Source organism: Urocitellus parryii, chromosome 5 (genome assembly GCF_045843805.1).
Source record: "Urocitellus parryii isolate mUroPar1 chromosome 5, mUroPar1.hap1, whole genome shotgun sequence".
Taxonomy (NCBI): Eukaryota; Metazoa; Chordata; class Mammalia; order Rodentia; family Sciuridae; genus Urocitellus; species Urocitellus parryii.
Genome location: NC_135535.1, coordinates 130,561,163 through 130,588,039, shown reverse-complemented (window position 1 = coordinate 130,588,039; position 26,877 = coordinate 130,561,163). Strand labels below are relative to the sequence as shown.

The 26,877-nt window shown below is 35.1% G+C and overlaps 1 protein-coding gene and 1 pseudogene across 2 annotated transcripts in view; one reads left to right on the top strand and one right to left on the bottom strand.

The window, feature by feature from the left end:
- Parg (poly(ADP-ribose) glycohydrolase) overlaps positions 1-26,329 on the top strand; it is a 115,346-nt gene extending 89,017 nt beyond the window's left edge. For both annotated transcript variants that reach the window (XM_026410849.2, XM_026410848.2), the window contains exons 16-18: positions 5,139-5,244; positions 21,329-21,457; positions 22,267-26,329. In XM_026410849.2, the coding sequence (XP_026266634.1) occupies positions 5,139-5,244; positions 21,329-21,457; positions 22,267-22,421 (390 nt within the window). In that variant the 3' untranslated portion in view covers positions 22,422-26,329. The remainder of the gene's footprint in view (positions 1-5,138; positions 5,245-21,328; positions 21,458-22,266) is intronic.
- On the bottom strand, positions 15,566-16,362 carry LOC113198203 (small ribosomal subunit protein eS1 pseudogene; annotated as a pseudogene).
- Positions 26,330-26,877: the final 548 nt, after the last annotated feature.

The window sequence follows — 26,877 nt, the reverse complement described above, 5'->3', positions numbered from 1 at the left end:
AAATGTAAATCCTCTCATATAGAGATTACTATAATTAGATCTGATCTTCTAGATTTTTTATCTTGTTTAATCTTTAATCATTGAGAATATTTCTGCCTTTGATTAATATATAATATACAGACATATGCCTCAGTTGCTCCTTGTCCTCTGATGATAAACTTCCACTATGCACAAAGTATCCATTGAATCCTTTTCTCAATATTCTTTTCTGTTTGATACACTTTTTCAAGAAAATGTGAGCGTTCCCCTCAACCTATTCTTGAATTCCCATGAGAAGAAGAAATATCTTGCATGTACTAGAATTTGCCAGTATATGAAGAGAATTTGTTAGTATATGAAAGAGCACCTGGCTCAGAGCCTCACACATGGGAAAGTATTGAAAATGTGTATTCTTTCATTCACTGATATATTCTCCTAAAATTTGTTCTTTCATCAAAGATTGGTTTTCTAATTCTTTCACTAATAAAGGGGGAAAAAAACAGTAAATGATTTTGTTAAGTGTTTTTTATTTTATTTTTAATTGTAGATGGACACGATATCTTTATTTTTTTTTTAAATGTGGTACTAAGGATCGAACCCAGGCCTTCCACATGTGTTCGAGGCAAGCACTCTACCACTGAGCTACAACCCCAGTCCTTGTTAAGTGTTTTTGAAAGATTAATTTAACAGACTAATCCAAATAACTTTGGACCTTCTAAATTAAAGCATTCCATCCCTTATTAATTTACATTTGCCTATTGAAATAGATTTATGAATTTTGATGTAAGTAACAAGAATTCCACATAAGCTGGCAACACAACTTGAAGGAAATATTTAATGTTTTATATTTCATTATGTTTTATAAACTTGGGTTTAAAGCAGAAGTCTGTATCAAATCAGTTTTAGAGATGACTTATGTATGTTTGTGTGCGTGTGTGAACACGTGTCTTTTTGCATACCAGCGAGAAAGTTAAGAATAGAAAAATTACCTTTTTCTAAATGAAGCAACAAAACATAAGACTAGTTTTCATCATCAGAATTCAGTGTGGATCTCTGAGCTCTCAGGGCCTCTTTGTTACTTTTACACATTCCGTGAAAGGGCATTCCCACAAAGTGCTCTAATGCCTCTGGAAAAGGTCTGGTCCTTCCAGGTCCCTCCTGTCCTATTGAAGTGACATTATGACCAGCAAACAGAGTACGTTTTTAAAAGGAAGGAGTCCATTTAACTGATAGTGCAAATCTGTATTTAATCCTATGAGGGCAGTTGAGTGACATGTTAGGGGAGAATTATCTTTGACTTTGGAACAATTTATGACTCCATCTTGTAAAAGTGGCAGATAACCCTGCAAGGGAAGAAGGAAATCACCTGTGAAAAGTTGTACTTGGCTATGTTAGACTTTTTAAGGTAAGATTACATAATGAATATATTTCATTAGGCCTTCCAAAATAGGAATTGAACAAAGTGGATTGCCACTGTTATTCTATTTTTAATTGTTTTTTATATTCATTTTTTAGTTGTAGTTGGACACAATATCTTTATTTTATTTTGTGGTGCTAAGGATCAAACCCAGTGCTTCACATGTGCTAGGCAAGTGCTCTACCACTGAGCCACAACCCCAGCCTCTTGATTTTTTTAATTGATTTATTATTATCCAAATTTAGAATGGAGTTATTGTTAAATAAAACCTTTATAATAAAACCATTCAGTACTTGGCTGCTGATACTTTAAGTTCAACACCTGATCTTTTTATAATCTTTTCTTAAAATATGTGTCACTTTACTTTTTTAGGAATATTAGTTCAAAATGTGTCATCTCCAGTGAGTTTTCCCTTAAGTTTCTCAACATATAGAGTCAGAACATCACAAGATAACTAATTTTCAGTTTTACACACGAGAAAACAGATCTACAGACTTTCATTTTATATTACATTTTAAAATAGCAAAAACAATGTACTAATGTTACAACTATTTCAAAGACAAAAACATTATCCATAATACTGTCTTTCAAACAGTTGTTTTCAGGGACTGGGGTTGTAGCTCAGAGGTAGAGCGCTCGCCTAACATGCGTAAGGCACTGGGTTCAATCCTCAGCACCACGCAAATATAAAATAAAGATACTGTATCCAGCTATAATTTAAAAATTATAAATATTTAAAAACAAAAACAGTTGTTTTCATTTTTTATAGGTCTTTCCACATGAAATTTGGTTTTATATAAATATACACAAAAGTTAACCTATAATTTTGCATTTTACCTCTTTCATTTAACTTTATATAATAAATGCTTTTCATACTTCTTAAAAATCTTCATAATTAAATAAAATTGGTTGGATTGATAGGCTGTGATTTAACTCTATAGTCACGAGCCTATTTTTAAGCAATTAGTCCCAGATTTTTCTCTTTTACGTAAAGTATGAATAAACATCTGTATAATGCTGTTTTTTTAGAAGAAATTTACAAAACTAATATTACTACTGAGTCTAAGGATAACTTAAAGACTCTTTAGTAATATTACTTTATTATCTTCCAACAGATCCTTAAGGGTCTTTTTATATTGTATTTATTTTTAAGAAATCATAGAATACTAATAACCTCAAGAAATCAATAGCAACATCAACTATGTATTAATGTAAACTAAACACACAAGTAGACTGACTTTATGAATAAACAACTCTGGGAATAATAATTACTAAGTTATTAATCTTAATAACAATATAATATATATTTGCATGATGATGAAAGACATCCTTTAAGTGTATCTACTTGGGCCTGCTACAATTTATATTGAAACCAGAGTTGTTAGTATGTATATACTTATTTGTGCTACGCTGGAGTCCCATGCCTTTCCTGGGCTCAGTCCTGGAACTTTTATACATGCTTTCTTTGGTCTCTTTTCCACTGTCTTTGCTTCCTTCTTATATCTCTATTTTCACTACTTCCTGTTTAGTATCTAGTTTTTAATTCTAGGTACAAATTTTTTCTTTTGGTTTTTACTTGTTCACCAAACTGTACTGTTTTTGCTCATTAAAATACATTTAACCTGGTTACTTAGAGGAAGCAGTGAGGAACTAAAACATTCTGATAGTATAAAACAAAATATGAACCAGGAAGCCAAGAACTCCTCTTTGTCCAAGCATGCCAGGAAAAAAAAATGAAATGAAAGATGGCAAAGTTACGTTTATTCTGACAGAGGTTTGTTTTCCCTGTTATACATATAATGCCATATTCTTTATCATTCAAGAACTTACCCTTCCCCCATGAAATTGTCTGATATTTTGACCTGAAAGAGATTTTTAGAAGCTCTATGCATCTGATTATACAGGTAATTTGTAAGTTCTTATGCAAGCTCTGTACCATAGCATTGAATAATGGTCTGGTACCAACTTATAATTAATATCTGTCAGAATTTACAGCCTAGGAGAGGATGGAGGGAATAACCTTGTTAATACATCCAGACAGTGTATAAAATAAAGTTTTATACCTTTCTGGAAACTTCAGAGAATAATTTGCTCAGCATGTGGGTTTCACAGAAGCATCTTTCTCTATTGTTGGTTTTTCTCTTACTCTTTTAATCTATTTACTATTACATATAGACTACATTTTAGGCTTATTTGGTACCTGAGAGAACCTAGGGAAGATTTGTTTTGCTGTTATATTATCTTCTTAATACAGTATACCCAGAAGGCAGAAAGATTGACTGAGATGACTGCAAAGAAGTAGAAACCATAAACTCTGGGACCTTCTCATGTACAAAAAATTTATTTAATTAATACTTAGCCAGCATCTTCAGGATATATTGTACTTTCTTCAGGTTACTGGCAAAATTTTGAATATTCTATCTTAAAACAGCTATGAAACTAGAGAATTCTAGGACTGAAAGAAATCTTAAAAGTTTTTTTTCATAATCAGAAATAGGAATCCCTTTTATAGATAGTTGCTAGTTTTTTGTTAAAGGAAGTTTCGGGGTCAAATACATGTCATGGGATGTAACTCCAATGCCATTGCCCAATGCACCTGGGCCTGCGCAGAACCTCTCCGGGCAGCTGTGGGAGAAGTGAGCAGGCTGTCATCTTGGGTGGCCTCGGTGGCCTCGCTTTTACAAAGCATTCCAATGGCAAGAAGCACAAAAGTGAATCATAGTGGAACTGGGATTGTGGCTCAGTGGTAGAGCGTTTGCCTAGCATGTGTGAGGCACTGGATTCTGTTCTCAGCACTGCATATGAATAAATAAAATAAAGGTCCGTTGACAAATAAAACATTTTTTTAAAAAAAAGTAAATCATAGTTACTAATCTAGTCCCAATAACTCTGGGGAAGAACCTGCTAAGGAAGCTCCATAGTAACTCTACTTTGATGCAAAAGTGGTCACCAAAAGCCTTCAGAGAAAACAGTATTTGAACAAGTACCTTTCCTGATAGTTTGTCTTGGTTATCCCATTGGTTCTTGAAATATCTCTGATAATCACATATGTCTGAGGTGGAAAAAGAAACTGTAAGACTTATGTTTTCTTTTCTATCAAAGTTAAATCTGTAATGCAACACAAGCAAATTTACTGTAACTAAGTTTCACATGTATAGTGGAGCCCTCTTAACCATGTGGTCAGAATGGAGCCATTTTAAAATTCCCTAACAGGTATCCAGCCACAACTGTAGCCCCTTTTCATGCCTTCCCCAATTTTAAATCAGCTAATTGTGTAGATTGTACCCCTGAACTCTTCATTTCAAAGCAAACAGTACTTCGTTAGGGATAAAAACTGGCAGACTGCCTACCCAGGTATGCTTGCCCCACCAAAATTCCCTTTGGGGACATACTCTTCTGCAGACATACAGTTTTTGCCTTACTGGCTTCCTACCATATGTTTGATTTCTTACAGCACCTCAGTATTTCTAACAGAAACTAATACTTGTATTAGTGTAAGGGATTTGATATACCCAACATTCAAACAAATAAATATTAGAATCTGTCATTTCTCATTCTCTCTTGTATAATCCCAGGTTTTACTCTTTCTTTGTTTTCCCCTCTACTTTGGCCTTAAGAAGAAAAAGAAAAACGAGGGAGAGAGAATATAAGCTTGGTAATAGATGCTGATCCTAGTACATCTGTCAGAAATACTGTTACTGTCCATTCAGTCATGTGCTGTGATATTTCTTTCATCTTGTAGGCTTACTGTGGATTTCTGCGTCCTGGAGTTCCTTCAGAGAATCTTTCTGCTGTGGCCACAGGAAACTGGGGTTGTGGTGCCTTTGGGGGTGATGCTAGATTAAAAGGTGAGTAAATCCTTATACAGAAGGATAATAGCATGCTCACCAGGGGATAAGTAGTAGTCCTTTAACAACATTTCTAATGTTCTATCATAAGAGACTGTAAAAATCTTTAAGTAAAAGGATATTTGATACCATCCTCTTATTATTATTATATTTTATTTAAATTATTATATTTAAAGGAATTCTTAGTTTAATTTACTATTTCCTTATAGAGCTTGCTTATCTGTTTGATCTCTCAGACACAGTATTTAGTTGAAGATAGAAAGGTTAGGTGAAAGAGTCCATAAAGACTGTGAGGTTTCAAACCAAAGCACCTACTTGAGCACTTTCCATTGTGGAGTGATTTTTTTTTTTTTTTTTTTACAGGCATAGCTGTTTGTCTAAACTACCATGTTCTGAGCAATGTAGTTGGCACTGAGAATAAAAAGATGAAGAAGATTAGGTCCTTGCTTTGGGAGTCACTGTCCCACATACGAGAGAGAGGCATAAACAAATGCAGCACATAATGATGAATGCTCTAGTAGAGCCACACAATGTGGTGGGAGTATATCTTGGGAGAGCTGCATGAATGGCACAGATGAGGAAGCATTTGGGTACCCAAAATAGATAAGCATTTTGCATATTGTATTTGGTTGTTTGTGGTGAAAAAAAAATTACAAAACTTGAATAACAATGATGTTGATCCTTTACCAGATAATGACATTCACTTTACTTTTGAAAGTATTGATAAATACTTTCAAAAGAAAATAGTATTATATCATTACTTGGTATGGTTACCATTTTCTTTCAGCCCAACTGTTCTGATACCAGCGGGATATACCACAATGCAGTTCTGACATTAACTATCTGGATTTATTGCAGAACCCACAGATTAGGGGAAGGGTTCTCCATAAAACTGTCTATACTTTAGATTGTAACCACAAGTCTGAGCAGGGTCCCTAGATCACTAGCATCTAACCAGCTGGCTACCAGCATGGGATGTTCTCATGGTCCTCAGATTTGATAAATTACTAGAATGGCTTTTAAGTCCTATACTTAAGTTGCAGTTTTACTATAAAGTATATACACAAGGTATGGAAGGGAATGCAGATCTTTGACAACCTGACTCCATGGTGTCTGGGTACTTCACTTTCTGTGCATATGAAATTTGTTCATCCTGGAAACTATTCTGAGCTTTGGTATCCAGAGTTGTTTTGGGCACTTCATTACTAGACATAATTGATTAAATCATTGGTTAACTGATTGAACTTGATCTCCAGCTCTACCCCTATTCCTGGAAGTGGGGTTCTAAATGTTAGCATTTCAAAGCCACTAGTACTCAAGAAATTTTAAGGAGTTTTTAAAATTTTTTTTTCTTTTTAGTTATACATGACAGTAGAATGTATTTTGACATATATACATACATGCAGTATAACTACCCATTTTTGTGGTTGGACATGTCTAAGGATTTTTTAAAAATAATTTTTAGTTATAGTTGGACACATTACCTTTATTTCACTTATTCATTTTTATGTGGTGCTGAGGATCGAACCCAGGTAGGATCTCCCATGTGCGAGGCGAGTGCTCTACCGCTGAGCCAAAACCCCAGCCCATATCCAAGGATTTTTGAAGCTTCTCCTAGCAACTCAAGACCAAGACAAGACAAACTGTAAAATCATAATTATCAATGTAACAATAATATAATTTACAAACTACTAGCTGGCCTTAATAACCAAACTGAAATAAATAAAATCTATCTCTTTATGAATAGAACAGTTTGAGTCTGTCATAATGTAACTGTCCCCCAATAATAAAAAGTTAATAATTTTATAAAATTTTGAATATGTAGAAAAATGCCATAAGTATATAAAAATCACCAACATAGCTAACATTTTGATGGCCATCCTTTCAGACATCATTGTAAAAGTCTGTGTGACCATTTGACATTTTGAAAACCATACAGTCTTATGGATGATTTTTAATACCAACAAATATAGATGTACTGTCAACATTTTCCCTTCTTTCCTTATTTCCTCCTTCCTTCCCTCCCTCCTTTTCTCCCTTCCTTCCTTCATCCTTTCCTCCTTCACTTCTTCCTCCTTTCTTTCCTTCCTTCAGTGGGGTCTCATGATGAGAGTCTCACTGTTTTGCACATTCTGGCCTCAAATTCATGGTCCTCCTGCCTCAGCCTCCCTCATAGCTAGAAGCTAGTTGTCAACTCCTGTCAACATTTTTAAATGGCTATTTGGTATTTCTGTTATATGAACATGTATAATTTATTTCACAGTTGATTTGTTTTCTTTATCTTATAAGCAACACTATGGTGTATAATTATATATAAGCTTTATGTAATTATCTTATAAGGGTGAATTCCTAGAAGTAACATTAATAATTCAAAGAATATGTATCCTTTATATTTTGATACATGTTGTAAATTGCACTGTGAAAGGCTGCATCAGTTTACATCGTCTTCCTTACATGAATTAACCTCACCAATGTTACAGAGCTGGGACCTTCCAGGAAACTGAGGCAGCATGAAAACTCCCCTCCCCCTTCAAGCCCTGATTCTTGCAACCAAATCAGAAGGATTTCAGACATGTCACTCAGAGAAAAAGGAATGAGTTTATTGAAGGAATAGAAAAAGGAAGATTTGGGTCCTCTTCAGAGAGGAGATAGACCATGTGCCTCTCTCAATTTTTTTTGTTTTTTTTTAACCTTTTATATGGTTTTTTTTCAGTATACATGATCATAGAATGTATTTTGACATATTATACATACATGTAGTACAACTTCCCATGCTTGTGGTTATAAATGATGTGGAGTTAACACTGCTAGTGTATTTATATATGAACATAGGAAAGTTACGTCCAGTTCATTCTAATGTCTTTCCTATTCCCATCCTCCCTTCCCTTCATTCCCTTTTGTCTGATACAGTGAACTTCTGTTCTCCACTTTTCTTGTTATGTGTTAACATTCGTGTATCAGAGAGAACATTCAGCCTTTGGTTTTGGGGGGATTGGTTTATTTCACTCAGCATGATTGCCTCCAGTTTCATCCATTTACTGACAAATGTCATAATTTAGTTCTTCTTTATGGCTGAGTAATAATCTACGGTGTATATATGCTTCATTTTCTTCATCCATTCATCTGTTGAAGGGCACATCAGTTGATTCCATAGCTTAGCTATTGTGAATTGAGCCCCTATAAATATTGATGTGGCCACATCACTATAGTATGCTAATTTTAAGTCCTCTGGGTATATGCCAAGGAGTGGGATAACTGGGTCAAATGGTGGTTTCATTCCAGGTTTTCTGAGGAATCTCCATACTGTTTTCCAGAGTGGTTGCACCAGTTTGCAGTCCACCAGCAATGAATGAATGTATCTTTTTCCCTACATCCTCACCTATATTTATTGTTACTTGTATTCTTGATAATTGCTATTCTGACTCAAGTAAGATGAAATCTTGGTGGAGTTCCAGGTCTATTAGGGATCCCAGAGAATTTTCCAGAGTTTTCTGCCTATGTCCACCTCTTCTAGACTTCTGACTGACAGCAGGGTGGCATGAGACTTGGAAGTTCTCACTGCCGTGACAAATCTAGGTCTTAAATATTTTATGGTTAAGAGGAATTACCCTTATCTCCCTGAGTTTTGGGATCTGGTCTGTGAAAAGGGTCATATAAGTCTCCCCCTTTAGGGTAACTTGGGTTTCTCTTATTGATATTATTTTGGGCCTGCATTTCTCCTGCAGGTAGTTTGCTGAGGAATGTGACATAGCCGGTCCACTTAAGCCAGACAGGATTGCAGGCAAATTGCTTCTTAGAAAAGAAAGCATGTGGGGGTCAACACAGTAGGCCCAATTTATAGAATTATTCCCTTAACCCCATGTTCCCACCACTTGTGTTTGTCTGTACCCTGTCACCAAGACTGGATTTGTCAATCTTTTTTAATTTCTCCGAGATGCAAAGTTTTTTGGTTGTCTTGTGAATTGCTTTTCATGCCTTCTATCCATTTATCTCTATAGGAGTAGTTGAATTTTCACTAGCTAGTAATACCTCTTTGTAGATTAAGAAATAGTAATTGTTTGACTGCCCTGTGTTGCAGGCATTTTTCGTTTCAGCCTCTTGAGCTGTTGTCATACCGAGTTAATTTTTTTATATGTCCACATTTTTTGTGGTGTACTTAGAAAAATCTTCCCTGTCTTAAGATTTTCATCCATATTTTCTTCAAATTTGAAATTACAAAAACTGCATGGATCTGTTTTTCAGTGTTTTGAGAGTCCATAAAAGAAAGAATTTGGATTTTTTATTTTGTGAAATTCTTTATCATCCTGAATTTGTTTGAGGAAACATGGTTTTTCACTCTTGAGTTTATTGATCTTATGACAGACACTTTTTTCCTGTTTTTCTCTTAAGTAAAATGAATGATTGGTTTTGTGCCATCAATCCAGAAACCAGGTCTGCCATAAACCATGGTCATTTGTGCTGGACAATTTAGAAAGCGTTATAAATGTGTTCATTTCTTTCTTTTCTTTGTGGCTTTAAAGCCTTTCTCTCAGACTGCAGCTTTGTTTGCTTTAGTGACTGTCAGGTATAGTGTTCAAAAATTTCCACTGTGTAATTCATTTTCTTAATTAATAATTAAGATTTAAATTTTGGAATAATTCTTTGACAACTTCCTACCCTTTGTTCACTTGAATAATAATTAAAATAAGTAGCCATAGGGCTGGGGTTGTGGCTCAGGGGTAGAGTGCGCATCTAGCATGCACAAGACTGTGGGTTCAATCTTCACCACATAAACATAAATAAATAAGCATGTTATTAAAAAAAAAAGTAGCCATAATATCCTTTAGTAGAAGATTGATTACTAAAACTGATTTTCTTTTTTGGTTTGGTTTGGTTTGGCACTGGGGATTGAACCTACTGGTGCTTTACTACTGAGACATCCTGAGCCTTTTATTTAGGGCCTCTCTAAGTTGCTGAGGCTGGTCTTGAACTTGCAATCCTCCTGTCTGGGCCCCCTGAGTCGCTGGGATTATGAGTGTGTGCCCTAACATCTGTCTCTAAAACTCATTTTTAAAAAGAAAGAGATATGGTTTATTTGTATAATAAAATATTATATAGCCATTAAAAGCCATAACCCAAAACAAGGGAGGGTGAGGAGGGGAAGGATACAAATCCATTGGATTAGACAAAGGGGAATGAAAGGAAGGGAGATGGGAAGGGAAGAGGAGAGGCAGTAGAATTAATCAGACATAACTTTCCTACCCTTGTATTTGAATACACAACTAGGGTAACTGTGCATCATGTACAACCACAAGGATGGGATCCTAAATAGAATAAGTTCTACTCTATATATGTGTAATTTGCCAAAATACATTCTACTGTCATGTATGACTAAAAAGAACATTTTTTAAAGATTAAAAATAAATAAGTAGAATATACTGGGGAAAAAAAGAAATAGATCTTTGACATGGAAAGATATTTTTGGAATATTGCCACATTGAGGGAGGATATATAGTATATGCCACAGAAGTTATTTAAAATTTTACATTCAAATTTGAGGTTCTTCATTTATCAGTTTTTGTGCAAAGATGAACTGTGGTTATCTCCAAGTGGATGACACAAGTGTTCTTTATTTTCTTTTTTAATAACTTTTTCTGTTGTGATCATATGTGTTTTATAACAAATATCTTATCAAAAATTTTTCATGGAGGAGGAACATAGCCATATGTAAAGCCTTAAAACTTTCTTTTATTAAAAATAGGACTCGGTATTTTTTAATATACTATTGCGTAATTTTACATGAGTCTCAACAAGTTATACCAGTTGAATTTGAATTTCTTTAATTGCCCATTGTTGTGTAACTATTAGGAAAACATTTTTTATATACTAATTAATTCAATATACTTTTATTAACAACTTTCTGCCCCAGGCAACTGATGGCCATAGGAACCAGAAGGCAGAAAGAAGGTACTGGGGAAGAAGAAAGGATTCTGTGGCAGCCCTAGCAGCAGCCAGTGGTCTCATGCACACCCATGCCACCAGTAGGGCTCTCTGCCCTCTTGCCTAGTGGAGAACATGGGAAAATGTTTTGAGTAAATTCAAACTCCTCTTACTTTGGGGGCTTCTAACCATAGACAGTTTCTGACTCACAGTGGTTCTTTATGATGATACAAAAGCAATACGTATTCAATAAAATGATACTTTAAATTTTGACTTGATTTTTTTCCCCCCAGGCTAGTATATTACTCTCAGGTGATGCTGACAGTGACCATAAACTGCAGCTCCCAGCCAGCCCCATAAGCATGAGGAGAAACAACTAATGTTCTGCATTGTTGTGCTGCTAAACTGGGATGACTGGTACATTGGGTGATTAAATGAATTTTCTACTTAGGATATTTTTAACTATGGGTTTATCAGGATGTAACCCTATCCATCATGATTCAAAGAGCATCTATATTCTGAAGTAACTAGACCCCGCTTGGCTTTTAAATTTTTGTTAAAGTGGGATTGGGAATATAGCTTAGTGGTAGAGCACTTGCCTGGCATGCCCAAGACCTAGCAAGGACCCAGGTTGGATCTCCAGAATTGAAAAAAAAATTACGTCAGAATTTTGTTAAAATTTTAGTGTACTTATTCTCATCCCATTTGTATGGTGGCTACATCTTTATCCTGTGATCTTTCAAAGGTAAAGCAGTTCATGCTTTAGAGGGACTTGTTACACTTTGATCGCTTGCAAACTCAATTTTCTGGGAAAGCCAGAAGTTATAATTTTGTAGATTATTTGGCTTTTTCTTGTTGTTAGAGTAGAAATGCTTTTTTTTCTTTCAGTTTTCTATATCATATCAAATGTATCACTAGGCCCTAGGCACCATGAGATTTTTAGCAAATTTTAAATATTTCTAAAGGGTTGGATTTTAAAAATTAAATTTGCTTTTTTTATTATTTCTTATTTTTTATAGTTCCAAAATTATATAATATTCTACTTTTTGGAGTTTTTTTGAGCTTCTCTCTGTGACCTAATATAGTTAATTATTACAGATGTGTTGACACTGAAAGTGTCTCTGAAGGGTGTAGTGCTTACTCCATGCCTGTAAAAATTCTATACCTGAGCCAGATGTTGTGGCACACACCTATAATCTCAGCTACTGTGAGGCTGAGGAAGGAAGATCACAAGTTTAAGGCCAACCTAGGCAACTTAATATACCCTGTCTCAAAATAAGTATAATACATAGGGGCTGGGGGTATAGCTCAATGGTAGAGTGCTTGCTTAGCATGAATGGGGACCTGGATTCAATCCCCAGTAAGAGAATAGGGGAAGGATTCTCTGGTTATCACCTGAGGCTTTTCATGCTTCTGATTTTATCTGCTTGCTTCATGAAGACACTGAGTAGTGCTTTAAAGTTCTTTCTCCTATTGTGATTTTTATCAATTTCTTCTTGCCTTTCCTTCATTGTTTAATTTTTACCATGTCCATAGAATGTTGCCTGATTTGTGAGAGATTATACTGTTGGCCAATTTTCTGTATTTATTTTTGTTTTGCAAGTGCTAGGGATTGAACCCAGGCACTAAGCATATGCTCTACCACAGAGTTATACATTACCAGCTCTTAAAGGTATCTGGAAGCTATAGTTCTCTGAATTTTCTTTCCTATCCCCATCTCCTACCTTTGGTGCCTAAAAGTGACTTGCAGATAAATCTGTCTAGTGAATTTCTTTTTAACAGATTTATTTAGCAGCCTCTGCCTTTTATTAATCTAAAACTTTATATATTGTTTTGTAACCACCTCTCTATATCCAACTAGTTTTTGTAAGATTCTGCTCTGATGTTATGCCCCAGAAAGATCCCATTCTCCCTCCAAAAAGTTATGAATCAAGGTTGTTTCCATTAAAAGAGAACTAATGTATCTTATTCCTTCTGCCTAGAAGGGGATTATTGGCCAATTCTCTGAGTAAGCGAGATGGAGTTGCTCTCAGGGATGAATGATCTTGGGATCAGGTGCTGCCTGTGTGTGTGTTGATTCCTCTCCTACCTACTCTTCTCAGTGTGATGGCCTCATTCTCTTCTGTTTACATCAATTGTTTCTGCATGGTAGGAATGGGTACCAAATAGTTCCAGGCTAACAGCACTACTGTTGAGTGGCCCAAGAAGAAGAAGGACTCCTTGATTTAAAAATCCCATGGAAGTGTTATAATTGGACCAATTTGGATACCTTCCCATCACTGGGACCAAATTATCATAGTCCCAAACTCAGTAAATATTTGATACATCCCTAGTGAAACTGAGAAGATTTCCAGTTGGTTTTCATGACATTTATATTAAGTGAAAAGTTTCTGAGATTTAGAAACTTGATATAAATTTATTTTCTTTCTGACCTAGTTTCCATTTATATCAAACCTAAATATGTCTTTACTAATTACTTTGCTATTTTAGAACCAAGATGGCTAAATTGCAAAACCAGAACAAAACATCACTAATCTGGAAAAGATTGGAACCTAGACAATGTTAATGAGTCATTTTTTGCTATAGATGGTTGGCCTGGCCTAGCCCATTGACTGGGGTTTGTGGGAGGCATTCTAATGGAGGTGCAGAAAAGGTGACAGAAAATTGAAGACAGAGAATTATGCTCCAGGTTACCTCACTTTTCCTACCACAAGTTCCTCAGCACTTTGCTTCCTTTTGCCAGAATAAATCACCTTCTCCATTTCTCTCCCACTCTTGCATGAGTAAGAATACTCCTTCTTTAACCTTCCTGTATTGACCTCTTTGTGGACCCAGGTCTTAGGTTAGGGTCTTATTTAATAATGTATATTTAGAAATGTCATAGGTAAGTGAATACTTGTTATCAGCACTTCAGAAATGGTGCTGAGGTAATGGAATTGGGAAATGGCTTCAGGAATTTTCTTTTTACTGCCTGGGAGTTGATGATCATTAAGTATAAGAATCATTGCATTTTTCTTATTTTATTTGCATAATTACCCTTTAGTTTGCTAGCTGCATGTTCAAGAATTGTAAACTAAGGTTTGTAGACAGGCTAACAAACCTAAAGAGAGCTAATGTCAGAACTAGCATTTAAACTTGGCTCCATCTTCCTCAAAGACTGTAGTGTGTTCACAATTATTATTATTATTATTATTATTATTGTCATTATTATTATTAGTTGAGAACATGTTGAGTGCATTCTGTGTTCCAAGAATTATACTAAGTACATTCTTTACCTACATATAAACATAGCCTATTAGGAAAGTTTTATTTTCATCTTTATAGATGAGACAACCAAGAGACATAGAGAGGTAAGTAATTACCCTAAAGTTCACAGATACCAAGTGCCAGTGCCAGGATTCAAATCAGGATTGAAGCCAATATGTATGCTTTTATTATTTAATCTATATTGAATCTGGATATAGGAGTTGGAGAGTATATTGTAAACTGGGTGAAAGTCCCAACAATTGAGTCCCTGTCCCAGCCCTGCTACCTTGTGCCTTTTTTCTTTCACCAATAGGACTTTTTTTATTTTTTTTTTTTGTTTTATTTATTTTATTGGTTGTTCAAAACATTACAAAGCTCTTGACATATCATATTTCATACATTAGATTCAAGTGGGTTATGAACTCCCATTTTTACCCCAAATACAGATTGCAGAATCACATCGGTTTCACATCCACATTTTTACATAATGCCATATTAGTAACTGTTGTATTCTGCTACCTTTCCTATCCTCTACTATCCCCCCTCCCCTCCCCTCCCATCTTCTCTCTCTACCCCATCTACTGTAATTCATTTCTCTCCTTGTTTATTTTCCCATTCCCCTCACAACCTCTTATGTGTAATTTTGTATAACAATGAGGGTCTCCCTCCATTTCCATGCAATTTCCCTTTTGTCTCCCTTTCCCTCCCACCTCATGTCTCTGTTTAATGTTAATCTTTTTCTCCTGCTCTTCCTCCCTGCTCTTTTCTTAGTTGCTCTCATTATATCAAAGAAGACATTTGGCATTTGTTTTTTAGGGATTGGCTAGCTTCACTTAACATAATCTGCTCTAGTGCCATCCATTTTCCTGCAAATTCCACGATTTTATCATTTTTTAGTGCTGCGTAATACTCTATGATGTATAAATGCCACATTTTTTTATCCATTCATCTATTGAAGGGCATCTGGGTTGGTTCCACAGTCTAGCTATTGTGAATTGTGCTGCTAGGAACATCGATGTGGCAGTATCCCTGTAGTGCACTCTTTTAAGGTCTTCAGGGAATAGTCCTAGAAGGGCAATAGCTGGGTCAAATGGTGGTTCCATTCCCAGCTTTCCAATAGGACTTTTTATTCATGACTTTTTAAAAAATCTGAATTTTAGATAGGTTCTTGGACTGGTGGTTCATATTCATAGGTTCATCCAACTTTAGTGTTTATCTCATCCCCAGTATCCTTTCCAGAACTACTTTCACCATGAAGCTCCATGAATTTTCCTAATTCAAACTTAGACTTCTTCAGCATTTTTACTTTTCTAATGAAGATATCATAAAGAAGATAGATTGGCAAGCCTTTTATGTCTTTCCCAATGCTGTCTAGAACCAGTTAATTGACCACTTCTTTCAAATTATTTGTCTGTACCTCCTGAATCATGATTTTCATCATCGTCTGGATTTGGCAAACTTGTTGAGCCATAAGAGGCCTTCCATAATCTAATTGTTGCTTTTTTTAGTAAAACAAACACAGAATAGGTGCAGCAAGTGACCAGTGGTAGTCTTGACGTCAACGTGAGCTTTAGTCTTGGTCTGCTACATTTTGACAATGGAATACATTTTGTCATAGGTAAGATCCCTGTCATGGAAGTTAGGCAGTTTTTCCTGAATATCTTCAGTAATTAGCTTGAATTTTCTAAATGCAGTTTCATCATTCTGCACATCAGCAAAATTCACTTCAAACACATGACCCTTGAGACCATCAGGTGCAATTTCAGTTCCTTGAGTCTTCCTAACTAATGTTTTCTCAATATTTCTTATCTTGAACATAGCCAGTACTTTCACACCATACCAATATTTCTTAAAAAAAATCAACCACTTTTTTTCTAGGCTTCCTTCTTGTTGCCTTAGGCTCTTGTTCTTACCTACCTCTGTTGTGCTGCTCAGAGAGCCAAAAGGCCACATTGAGCCTTTAGAAACCTCCATAATGGGAGGAGGGAATGGGACAAGTCAAGATTAAGAAGAGTAGCCAGAGGACAAGAGCAGAAAAAGAATAGGAGTTGGCCTAGAAACTTGCTGTTTTGTGGAAACAAGCAGGTGCCTTGGGCTGGTGAGCAGTGTTTGGGTTTTCAGGGCAACTACTGGTGTGAGAGCTCTCAAAAGAACTTGGGTTCACTAGAAGGGCATGGTTAGTGTTTTTAGGTCTGTACTGTTTGCCAAAATGCATTCAAATAACAGTAAACAGTGCAAGGAAGTTCTTGTAACTGGCATGTGGTAAGATCTGCTTGACCTTGAGCAGAATGATGTGTCATGGCAGCCTGGTGAGGGCATGAGGCCCTTGAGTCATACTGTAGGGGTTCAACTCTCAACTCCACTACATTCTGACCTAAGTGACCTTAGATAAATTACTTAGCCTATTGGTGCCTATTATTTTAAAAACAAAATAATATTAATAATTACTTCATTCAGTTTCTGTAAGGATTAAAAGAAGTAATCCTTATAAGTTATAAGTCAGTGCTTGTAAAGCTCCTACAACAGTGTTTACATGCTGTAAGATCTCTCATTGTTAGCAAGGGGTTACTAATATTATGTGCTGGTGGTCTCAACACCTGTGTGATAGTATCCATCATTTTAACCATTTTCTGTTTGATTCATTTATTGCAGTAGGACACTATAAATTGTTTTTTGAGGTTATTCACATTTATTTATATTTTCTTCATAGCTTAACACTGAATGCCAGAAAGAAAATTAAAACCAAACTCCCTGCAGGTTAATTTAAGTGATTATTTTGGCACCTAGTTGTGCTTGAAGTTAGAATTTCATGCTTTTGTGTCAGACTTGGAATCAATCCATATACGTTATTAGATTTGTGATTTATTCTCATCTACCTTTAGGTAGAAGATAGTTCATTTAAATCATGCAGCATAATTCTCTAGATTTACAAAGATCTTGGGAATATCAGAGAGAGTGAGTAAGGTCCGTGTACTATTATTTAAGTGAGCTTTTGCCAGTGACTACTGATGTATCTAGGGTTGAGATTAATTTATCTTCCTGGAAATTTCCTTTGTGTGTTTATAATCTAATATCTGATGATACATAGAGAAAAATTCAGTGATTGTGGAATCTTAAACTCTGGATCATCTGATTCAAATGCTTTATTGTATAACAGAAAAATGAGGCCAAGAGGGTTAAGCAACTAGCTAGAGATAGCTAGCTAGCAGAGGATGTGGACTAACTTTGAATCTTCTGTCTCCCAGTCCTAATTAGTCTAACATGTACTTATGGACTCAAACAGAAATGGATGTGAAATAAAAAAATGTCATGCTTGGGGTTGGGAGTATAACTCAGTAGTATAGTGCTTGTCTAGCATGCCTAAGGCCCAAAATGACAAATGACCAGTGATCTAATAGGAAATAGAACCAAAAGGACTTCTCTTCAAGTCTTTTTTTTTTTTTTTTTAAATAGGAAGCACTTAAAGCTAAATATTTATTCTTACTGAAAGGGAAGAGATTATACCTCTTGGTAGAGAAAGATGACATTTTTATGTGTAGTTTAGGTTAATTAGAAACTTTTAAAATTGGGTGTAGTGAAGCTTTAATGTATGCATAGGTTGGATGAGCAGTTTTAATTAAAACTTACCTCTTTTGAAATTAACCAATTTCAGCATTCTGAAATTAATGAGATCTAGTCATTGGCACCTCCCAAGTTGTGGATACTCAATAAATATTAGTTTGGAAATCAATCTCATGTGTTATTATAATATAGATTCTTTCCCAAATCTGGAGAATACTTGACTATACCAAATTTTCTTAGTTTGCCTTGAAACATTTTTTCCTTCATAATTTTTTAAACTATTTAAAAATCCTTTCAGGTTCAATCCCCAGCACCACAAAAAAAAAAAAAAAAAAAAAAAAAACTAAAAACCTTTCAAATTTATAAAAAAATAAAAATAATTTACCTGTTGCTGAATATGTAATGTTTATGTCTATACACATGCACACAATCTTTTTCCTGAACTATTTGAGCTAAGTTACATACATTATGCCCTCTAAATACATCAATATATATTTCCTAAGGGAAAGGAGGAAAAAACTCTTAAACTTTAGTTATTAAATCTATATTATACATTAGTACTTTTTTCTATTGTTTATATTTTTATGTCAGATAACCTAATAAAGCTCTTTCTAGTCTTTTCTCCTCCAACACAGAGTCTAGGGTCAGCTACATAATTTAGTTGCCACATGTTTTAGACTCATTTTTGAATTCATAGTATTTCAAAACAGCCTTTGTCTTTTATGACATCAACATGAAGACTAACACATTCTTGAAGACTAACACATTCTTTGAGTTTACTGTTTTTCCTCATGATGAGGTTAAGATAATGTATTCTTAATCAGAACCATTGCATCAGTAATAGTGTCTAGAAGCATTGGAGGATATCAGACACAATGTTGATTCTTATTTTGATTACACAGTAAAGATGTTGCCTGATTTCTGTAGTGCATAGTTAACTGAGGTTCCCACCCCACCTTGTAACTAGTAAGCAATCTGTGGGAAGATACTGTAACACAAAATTTCCCCTTGACTTCACATCTACAAATGATCCTTTCCTCATCCAGTATTAACCATGGTTGATTACACAGAGAAGTTGGTTCCTATTGTGATACCCCCTCCTTTATGTATCTAATAGGTATTAATCAAGGGTACACATTTTTTAATAGTTTGTAATTAATTGATTGCTATACTTCTAGTATTTTGGTGGTTAGCTCATCCAGATTTGGGTAACGGAAACTCCTTCAAACTCCCATTTTCTTGTGATAAGCTCCCACCAATTTTTCCCTTTTTATTTATTTATTTATTTATTTATTATTTTATTTATTTTTTTTTTTTAGCGCTACTTAACATTCTGGGCTCATCTTGTACCTGCCTGCCCCAACCATGGAATCAGGCATTTCCCTAGGAGTCCATTCCTTTTAGGAAGAATGGAATTAGAGACCACAATCTGAGTACTCAGTGTATTTGGTGCTGCTAGAGTGTCTGTTTTTGCCCATCTACCCAGCAGAGCTAGAAAATATGTGTATAAACACATATTCACAAATATGTCTCTAATTTAGACATCATGAACACACACCATTGTCTTCCTTTTTCTTTCTTTCTCCCCCGCCCCCACTGGAAATTGAACCCAGAGGTACTTTACTGAGCCACATTCCTAATCCTTTTCATTTTTTATTTTGAGATAGGTTCTCGATAAATGGCTGAAGCTGGCCTTGAACTTGTGATACTCTTGACTCAGCCTCTTAAACTGTTGGGATTACAGGCATGTACCACTGTGCCTGGCTGTCTTCCATTTTTATCCATCCTCTTGGAGTTATTTTTTGTCTTCCTTCATTCTATGTCTGTGTGTCCATTCTCTCATAGTGAGACTCTGAGCTCTCAATAGCATCAACATATTTATTCTTTTGCTCATCCTCTAATACACTTAAAAATAGTTTCAGAATTGCTTTATATTTAATTATTATGGTAAACATTCCTAGCAAAAAGAGATGAGAATTTTTTTGCAGTTCTTTCCTAAGAATTTGGCTAAGACCAAAAGTGATCACATAACCATCTTCATAATTTCTTTCATTTTTTTTCTTTTTTCTTTCCCTTCAATGTAGTTATTTTAGTCACTTGAACTAAAAGTAGGCTAACTTGTTTTATTTGCTTTCAATTGTAGGTTCCTCCCCATTTTCATGTATATTAATGTTGAGTATATAGAATATTAGAATGCTCTCAATCAAAATAATAAAAAGATATCCTCTGTGTGTGTACATATATATGTACACACACACAAACATACATATATATATATATATATTGGAGGAATAGACGAACTCTAGATAGGGCAGAGGGGTGGGAGGGGAAGAGAAGGGGCAAGGAGTTAGCAATGATGGTGGAATGTGGTGGACAAGACATGAATTGGTGTGAACATACTTTATATACAAACAGAGATATGAAAAATTGTGCTCTGTATGTGTAATAAGAATTGTAATGCATTCCACTGTTATGTGTTTAAAAAATCAAATCAACTAAAAAAATCTACTTTTATTTAAAAATTTTTTAAAAAATTTTTAAATTGTAGATAAGCACTCCACTACTGAACTACAATCCCAGCCCCTCCATAATGTTTTAATTTGACTCCCACCTTCTTTTTTTATGAAGTGAAAGATATACAATGAGCAAAAGGGCATTATTGTAACCATATTCAGTTTTGTTGTGGTTCAAAATAAATCCTACCTATGGAGATTAAGCTTGCAAATAAACTTGATTTTTGCAGACATATTTCAGGCTCATTGATTTGTAGCTTTGACTCTTGAAGATAGTGGGTCTTAGTTGTTTTCTATTCCAACATACTAGACAGTTACTGAATCTTCAGTAACACTGACTCCTGACTCCATGCTGCAGGAACATTGGCAATACAAGCACAGAGGGATATTGTTTGGGAATGCTTGCTGTGGCATTGATGAGAATTGGAACCCCCCAAATATGCCTGTGATACAAAAGAACAGTGACTGTTTAATAAGACAAAATTATAAAATCAAGCAAGCAAACAAAACTATTAGTTCTGGATTAACAGAAGTGAATATAAATACCACTTCAGTGCCTTGATTTGCAGCTTCAGATGCTCTTTATTTGTGATCCAAAGAAGGTATCTGTGTTGAAATCCTATGATTCAATGGTATTCTCAGCAGCATATCTGGAAAGTCACACAGCTAGATGATTTATGCTTATTTTGTATTCATTATATATAATAATGTGTATTTTATTTATAAATCTTGGATCTGGGATGAAGCTGTGATATACCAGCTACAAGTTAGCAGGTTGAAAGAATTAAAGGTAACTTGATAGTAGAAGTATCATAATAGAGCTGTATCTTTTCTCTTTGCCATAGCTTTAATACAGATACTGGCAGCTGCAGCAGCTGAACGAGATGTGGTTTATTTTACCTTTGGGGACTCAGAATTGATGAGAGACGTTTACAGTATGCACACTTTCCTTACTGAGAGGAAACTGACTGTTGGTAAGTAGGAGGTAGTCTTGATACTTGGTAGCTAGATGGATTATACACCATCTAGGAGGAACACTTGCTAAATCTGGATGGATCATAGTGGATAAGAAGAAACAAGTGCATCACTTCAAGGGGATAGAACAAAGCTCTTAGAGGGACTTCATTTGTAGTCTATTTTTCTGGCAGAGTTTCATCCACAATTTTGAATGAGTATGTCAGCTTATTAAAGTCAAGAAACTGGAATTACTTTCAATTTTTACTTTTGTGGGTATAGAAAACTAAAAGAGGGGTTGGAGTATAGCTCAGTAGTAGAGCTCTTGCCTAGCATATAGGAGGCACTGGGTTTGATTCTCAGCACCGCATATAAATAAATAAAGTAAAGGTCCATTGACAACTAAAAGAAAAAAAATTAAAAGGAAAAAAAGAAAACAAAAAAGTGGAAGTCATCTGAAAGTAAATTCAAACATAAGAAGTCTCAATCTGTGGTATTTATCAGATATGTAGTATGCTCATCCAGTGTGATTACTACCTTAGGAGCTGAATGTATAACTAGGATTGCATGAACTCCCACAACAGGGTGTGGACAGTTTACCATATGTAGCCTGATGTTATCATGAGCTAAGTTATTTTCTTTAAAGTGTTTGTAAAATTTTTAAGTTTATGCCAGAAAAGCCCTTTAAACATAAGAAATTCATACTGTAGTTTCAAAAACCAAATCTGAGCATGTGCTCTTTAGATTATGACAAAACTCTAGTGTTCTTTTGAAGCTTTTTCCATCCACATATCTCACATGCAAATTGTTCTGACCATTTACCCTCCAGGAGAAGTGTATAAGCTATTGCTTCGATACTACAATGAAGAATGCAGGAACTGTTCTACCCCTGGACCAGACATCAAGCTTTATCCATTCATGTACCATGCTGTTGAGTCCTGTACAGAGACTGTTAACCAGCCAGTACAAAAGACAGGGACTTGAGGAGCCAAGTGAACAGAACCTCCTCCCACTGCTCAGAGACATCCTGTTTGAATTGTCAGGTGTAATATATGAATGACTTAAGTTAATGTAAGTGTGTATATAATCTACATTTGTAGTCAAGGATGTGATCCCTTCTAAACATATGCAATTGTCAGTTTGTACATCTAAACTTTCCCCATCCTGACTTATATGGGCTTAGATATGTTATCTTTCCATTTTCTTCTATTTTAGTTTTCATTCTTTGATTTGTCTTTTGTCCATCAGATTTCTTGTAAAAGTCTCCATGAAAGACTGTGCTCAGCTATCGGGTTTCTTTATTCATGGATGTATATTATACAAATTGCTTCTGCAGCTTGCAGATGCCAGTGAGCCTGGGAAAAAAGTTAAAATCCAGGAATCTCTGTAATAGAATTTGCTACAAACCTCCCTGTGAACCTTTCATCCCAATACTAACAGGCTTATGTTGTGTGAATTTTTGAAAATTAAGTTTTTTTTTTCATATATGTTACATAGTGCACATATCCTATGTTGTTCTTTATTTAAATCAGAATAATTTTCAGAAGTTATTCTTTTAATACATCCACTTTTATCTGTATGGTTTGTCTATCCATTTTATCCCAATCAATTTTTATTGACACTGTTTCTAGAAACTGACCAAGATGAAAGAAAATGTAGAGTAAAAGAGTTTTCCTCATATGGTGTAATGAAAACAAATTCAAGAGGGTTGAAGAGTTTTATTTGTTTGTTTGAGTTTTTTTTTTTTTTTTTTTTTTAGGATCAATATTTGTTCTGTGGTGCTTGAGGCATTTCATATAACCAAAGTTTGGGAACCAGAAACTTCATGCTGATTTGTACATATTGAAGTTTTTCTGGTATTCATAGGTTATATAGTTGATAATTTTTCATTAATAAATCATTTGTCAGAAACTTCCATATCATCTATATTTTATATACTATATAAACATGATCTTTAAGTGTTTATGTGGAACACATAAAATCCAAATAAAACTGCTGTGGGGAATTTTAAGCTTTATCAGGGCTTTGTTTAAAATCTGTTATTCACAACTTTGTTCTTTTAAAAGTGGCAACAAAAATAAATAATGAAGTCTTTAGAAGATTAAACTGAAAGCCAAAGTCAAGTCTTGTGTTGAGTAGAGTTTAATCACAAAAGCACTTATTTAGATTTTCAAAATAGTCCTAAATTATAGTGTTGTTCTGGTTTATAGTCAATTGTCAGGAAAAGCTGATGGAGATCAAATCCTGTTATAAGGAACATCAGTAGATGGCCTAAACTCCTGTTATCAGCACTGGAAGAAAAAAAAAATAGGGCCTATGCCAGTAACTCTTTTCTTCTTCTCTCTTTCTTTCATGTCCTTTCTTCTTCTCCTTCTCCTTCTTCTTCTCCTTCTTCTTCATTTGGAAACAGGTCTCAGTCTGGTTTTGAACTCAAGATCTTCCTGCCTCAGTCTCCTGAGAGCTGGGATTTCAAGTGTTTACCATTACACCTGGCTCAGTATCTAAAACTCTTTATGTTTGTATAAAGATTGATAAGATAATAGGATTTGGTACCTGATGGCAGACGCTTGACATTGATGAAGCTGTTTATCATAATAACTAAGATTTTTAATCATCTCCTAAATTTGAAGGAGTCTGGCTTTATTTCTGCCGATACTGAAGTCTCTTTCCCAGGCTAATCTGTGCTTTAATTAAGCATTTATGGTTATATTTCCTTTCCTTATTTTTCCATCCCTATGCTCTTCCCCTCTTAGTTGCTTAAAGTGTTTCATGAACAGTGTTTGTTGGTTCTTGCAGTAGAGAAATTATGGATCCAGGTTAGAAGACTACCCAGCTCAGTATTCCAAAACACAGAAGCAGAGATTTTGCTCTTAGTTGTACAGCGGTAGTGATGGAGCCACCTACTAACTGCCTTGCCTCTCTTGCTGTTAAGAGATTTACAAGAAACCTCTTGGAAGACCAGTTCTTCGTCCCAGTATGCCCTGACAGTAGGGCAGCTAACATGAGAGCTCATGCCTGACTTTTTAAGGAAGGAAGAAACGTAGAGCAAACGTAGCTACTTTGTCATTAAAGGTCCTCTTCAAAAAAGAAGGAGAAATTAAACATCTCGTTAACATTTGTATCTATTCTGAGGTGTTTAACAGTATCTTTTTACTCTCTTTTTTTATTGTTTTCATATTGTTACTCCTTTTTTCATGTAGAAATCTTAGATTTTTAATAAAGCTTTCTTTTCAATTTCTGACTAACTCATTCAGATCTATAATAGCAACTTAACAAAACAAATGTCTAGTAATGGAAAGGACATGAGATTTCTAATTCAGGAAAATTGAGTTCAAATGCTGGCCATTTCTGTAGTTAATATTTTAACCTTGTTGAAATAAATTGATTTCTGACCTAACTTAGCTAGAAAATGGAATAAGTAGCACCTACTGGGAAATAAAACACAGTAAATTGAACACATACTTTGTGTTCAAAAATACATCAGTTGACCAGGAAACATAATGGAGTACCTACTATATATTAGCCAATCTGCTTGTTCTACAAATTTTAGCCTATTTTTCCAGGGAGTAACAGATGCCCAGAGGTTTGGGGTTATCGAACAAGCTCAACCTGAAGGAGTTCATTATGGAAAAGGGACTTGCTGTGTTATCTATGTAAGGATCTGATAGAAAAGGGCCCTGACACCCTTATTACCTAGCAAGTTAAATATCCCTTATTGAAATACTTGGGACCAGAAGAGTTTGGGATTCTAGATTTTTTTCCGATTTTAAAATATTTGGGTAGAAAATGAGATTTTTTTTTTTTTTGGAATGGGACCCAAGTCTAAGTGCAAAATTCATTTATGTTTCACATATACACATGGCCTGAAAGTCATTTTACATCACATTTTTAGTGCACTTGCACTTTGACTGGGGCTTGTCACATGAAGTCAGATGTGGCATTTTCCATATAGTGTTGTGTTGGCACTGAGAAAGTTTCAGATTTTGGAGCATTTAAGATTTCCTATTTTCACATTAGGGGTTCTTAACCTGTGTAGTTCGTTTTTTCATCATGAGTGACTAGTTATTAGTTGGGTACATTCAGTTGTTTCCAAAAGGATTATCTCTTGTTTCTGGTTGCAAAGGCATTTAGAGCAGGCATACTCAAACCAGTATTTAAAAGGGAGATTAAAAAAGGAGATCTAACCCAGCCCAGTAATTGATACTTCTCTCTAGTACATATTGCTCTGGAAACCAAAGTGGTTAAGCTGTCTGAGTCCAGAATATAGTGAGCAAAATGTTGGGTCACATTTTTGGAAAACTTCCTCAACAGGAAGGAATATGGCTGCATAGATTTTTTACCTGTGTTCTTTCCCTTTCTTCAGTCTGTGTGGCTGTATGTTCATGTTTTTTGTTTTGGTTTGATTTTTTTTTTTAATTCTGATGCAGAAGACAATCTAGCTTACCAAGATAAGATTGAGAGGGCCTGCACTTCCTTCTCTCAAACCTGTGAATACCTCCCATCTCTTTGTTTGCGGGAAGACCAAGTCTGGCCATTGCTGGTACATGATGAGCTCAGAAAATTAATCCTGTCATTTTGGGGGGGATAGAGGGGGACATTCCAAAGTGATACTTGCTAGAACAAACAGCTAAGATCCACTGACCCACTACTGCCCTCTGTCCCAGCAAAATGTCCTGAGTCCCTGCTCACCAGATACTACATAGATCAATTGTGCCTTCAGTTGGAAGGTTTCCCAGACAAGACAACAAAGCTGCATATGTTCATCTGGTAATTGGCTTTATTGCTCCTGACTTTATTTTAAATGTAAGGTTAATGTGTCATGATGATTCTGGATTTGGGGATAAGGACAGGTCTGTACTGATGTTTACATGATTTTGTAGGAAGAGAATAAAGAAATTTGGATCCCCTTGTCACTACCTCTTTTTTTCTGCAAATAATTAAGCCGTTTTTCATGTAAAATTTTGTGAGCATGCTCTCAGTGAAAACATGTAGAGTATGTCTTAGGGATTTGGTGAACATTTTTACATGTAGATTTGCCATTCCACCTATAAAGTTGTACATAAAATTTTAGTATCTGGGGAAAGAAACATGTTCATGCCAGAATTGTTAACAGCCTCAAACCAGACTCTCATTTATCTAAACCCATTTAAAGATATTTTCACTATAATCTTGACCTCGTGTGATTTCAGAGTATTCATTAATTTCACAGATGGCAGTGAGCATTTTTTCACATGATAGCATCTTTGAAATCAAAGCACTTGTAAAAAATTCCAGTTTTTTTTTAAATTCTAATTAGTTTTGCATGACAGAAGAATGCACTTTGACACATCATACATAAATGGAGTATAATTTCTCATTCTGGTTGTACATGATGTAGAATCATACAATCATGTAGTTATATATGTACATAGGGTAATAATGTTTGATCTTAAAATCAGCA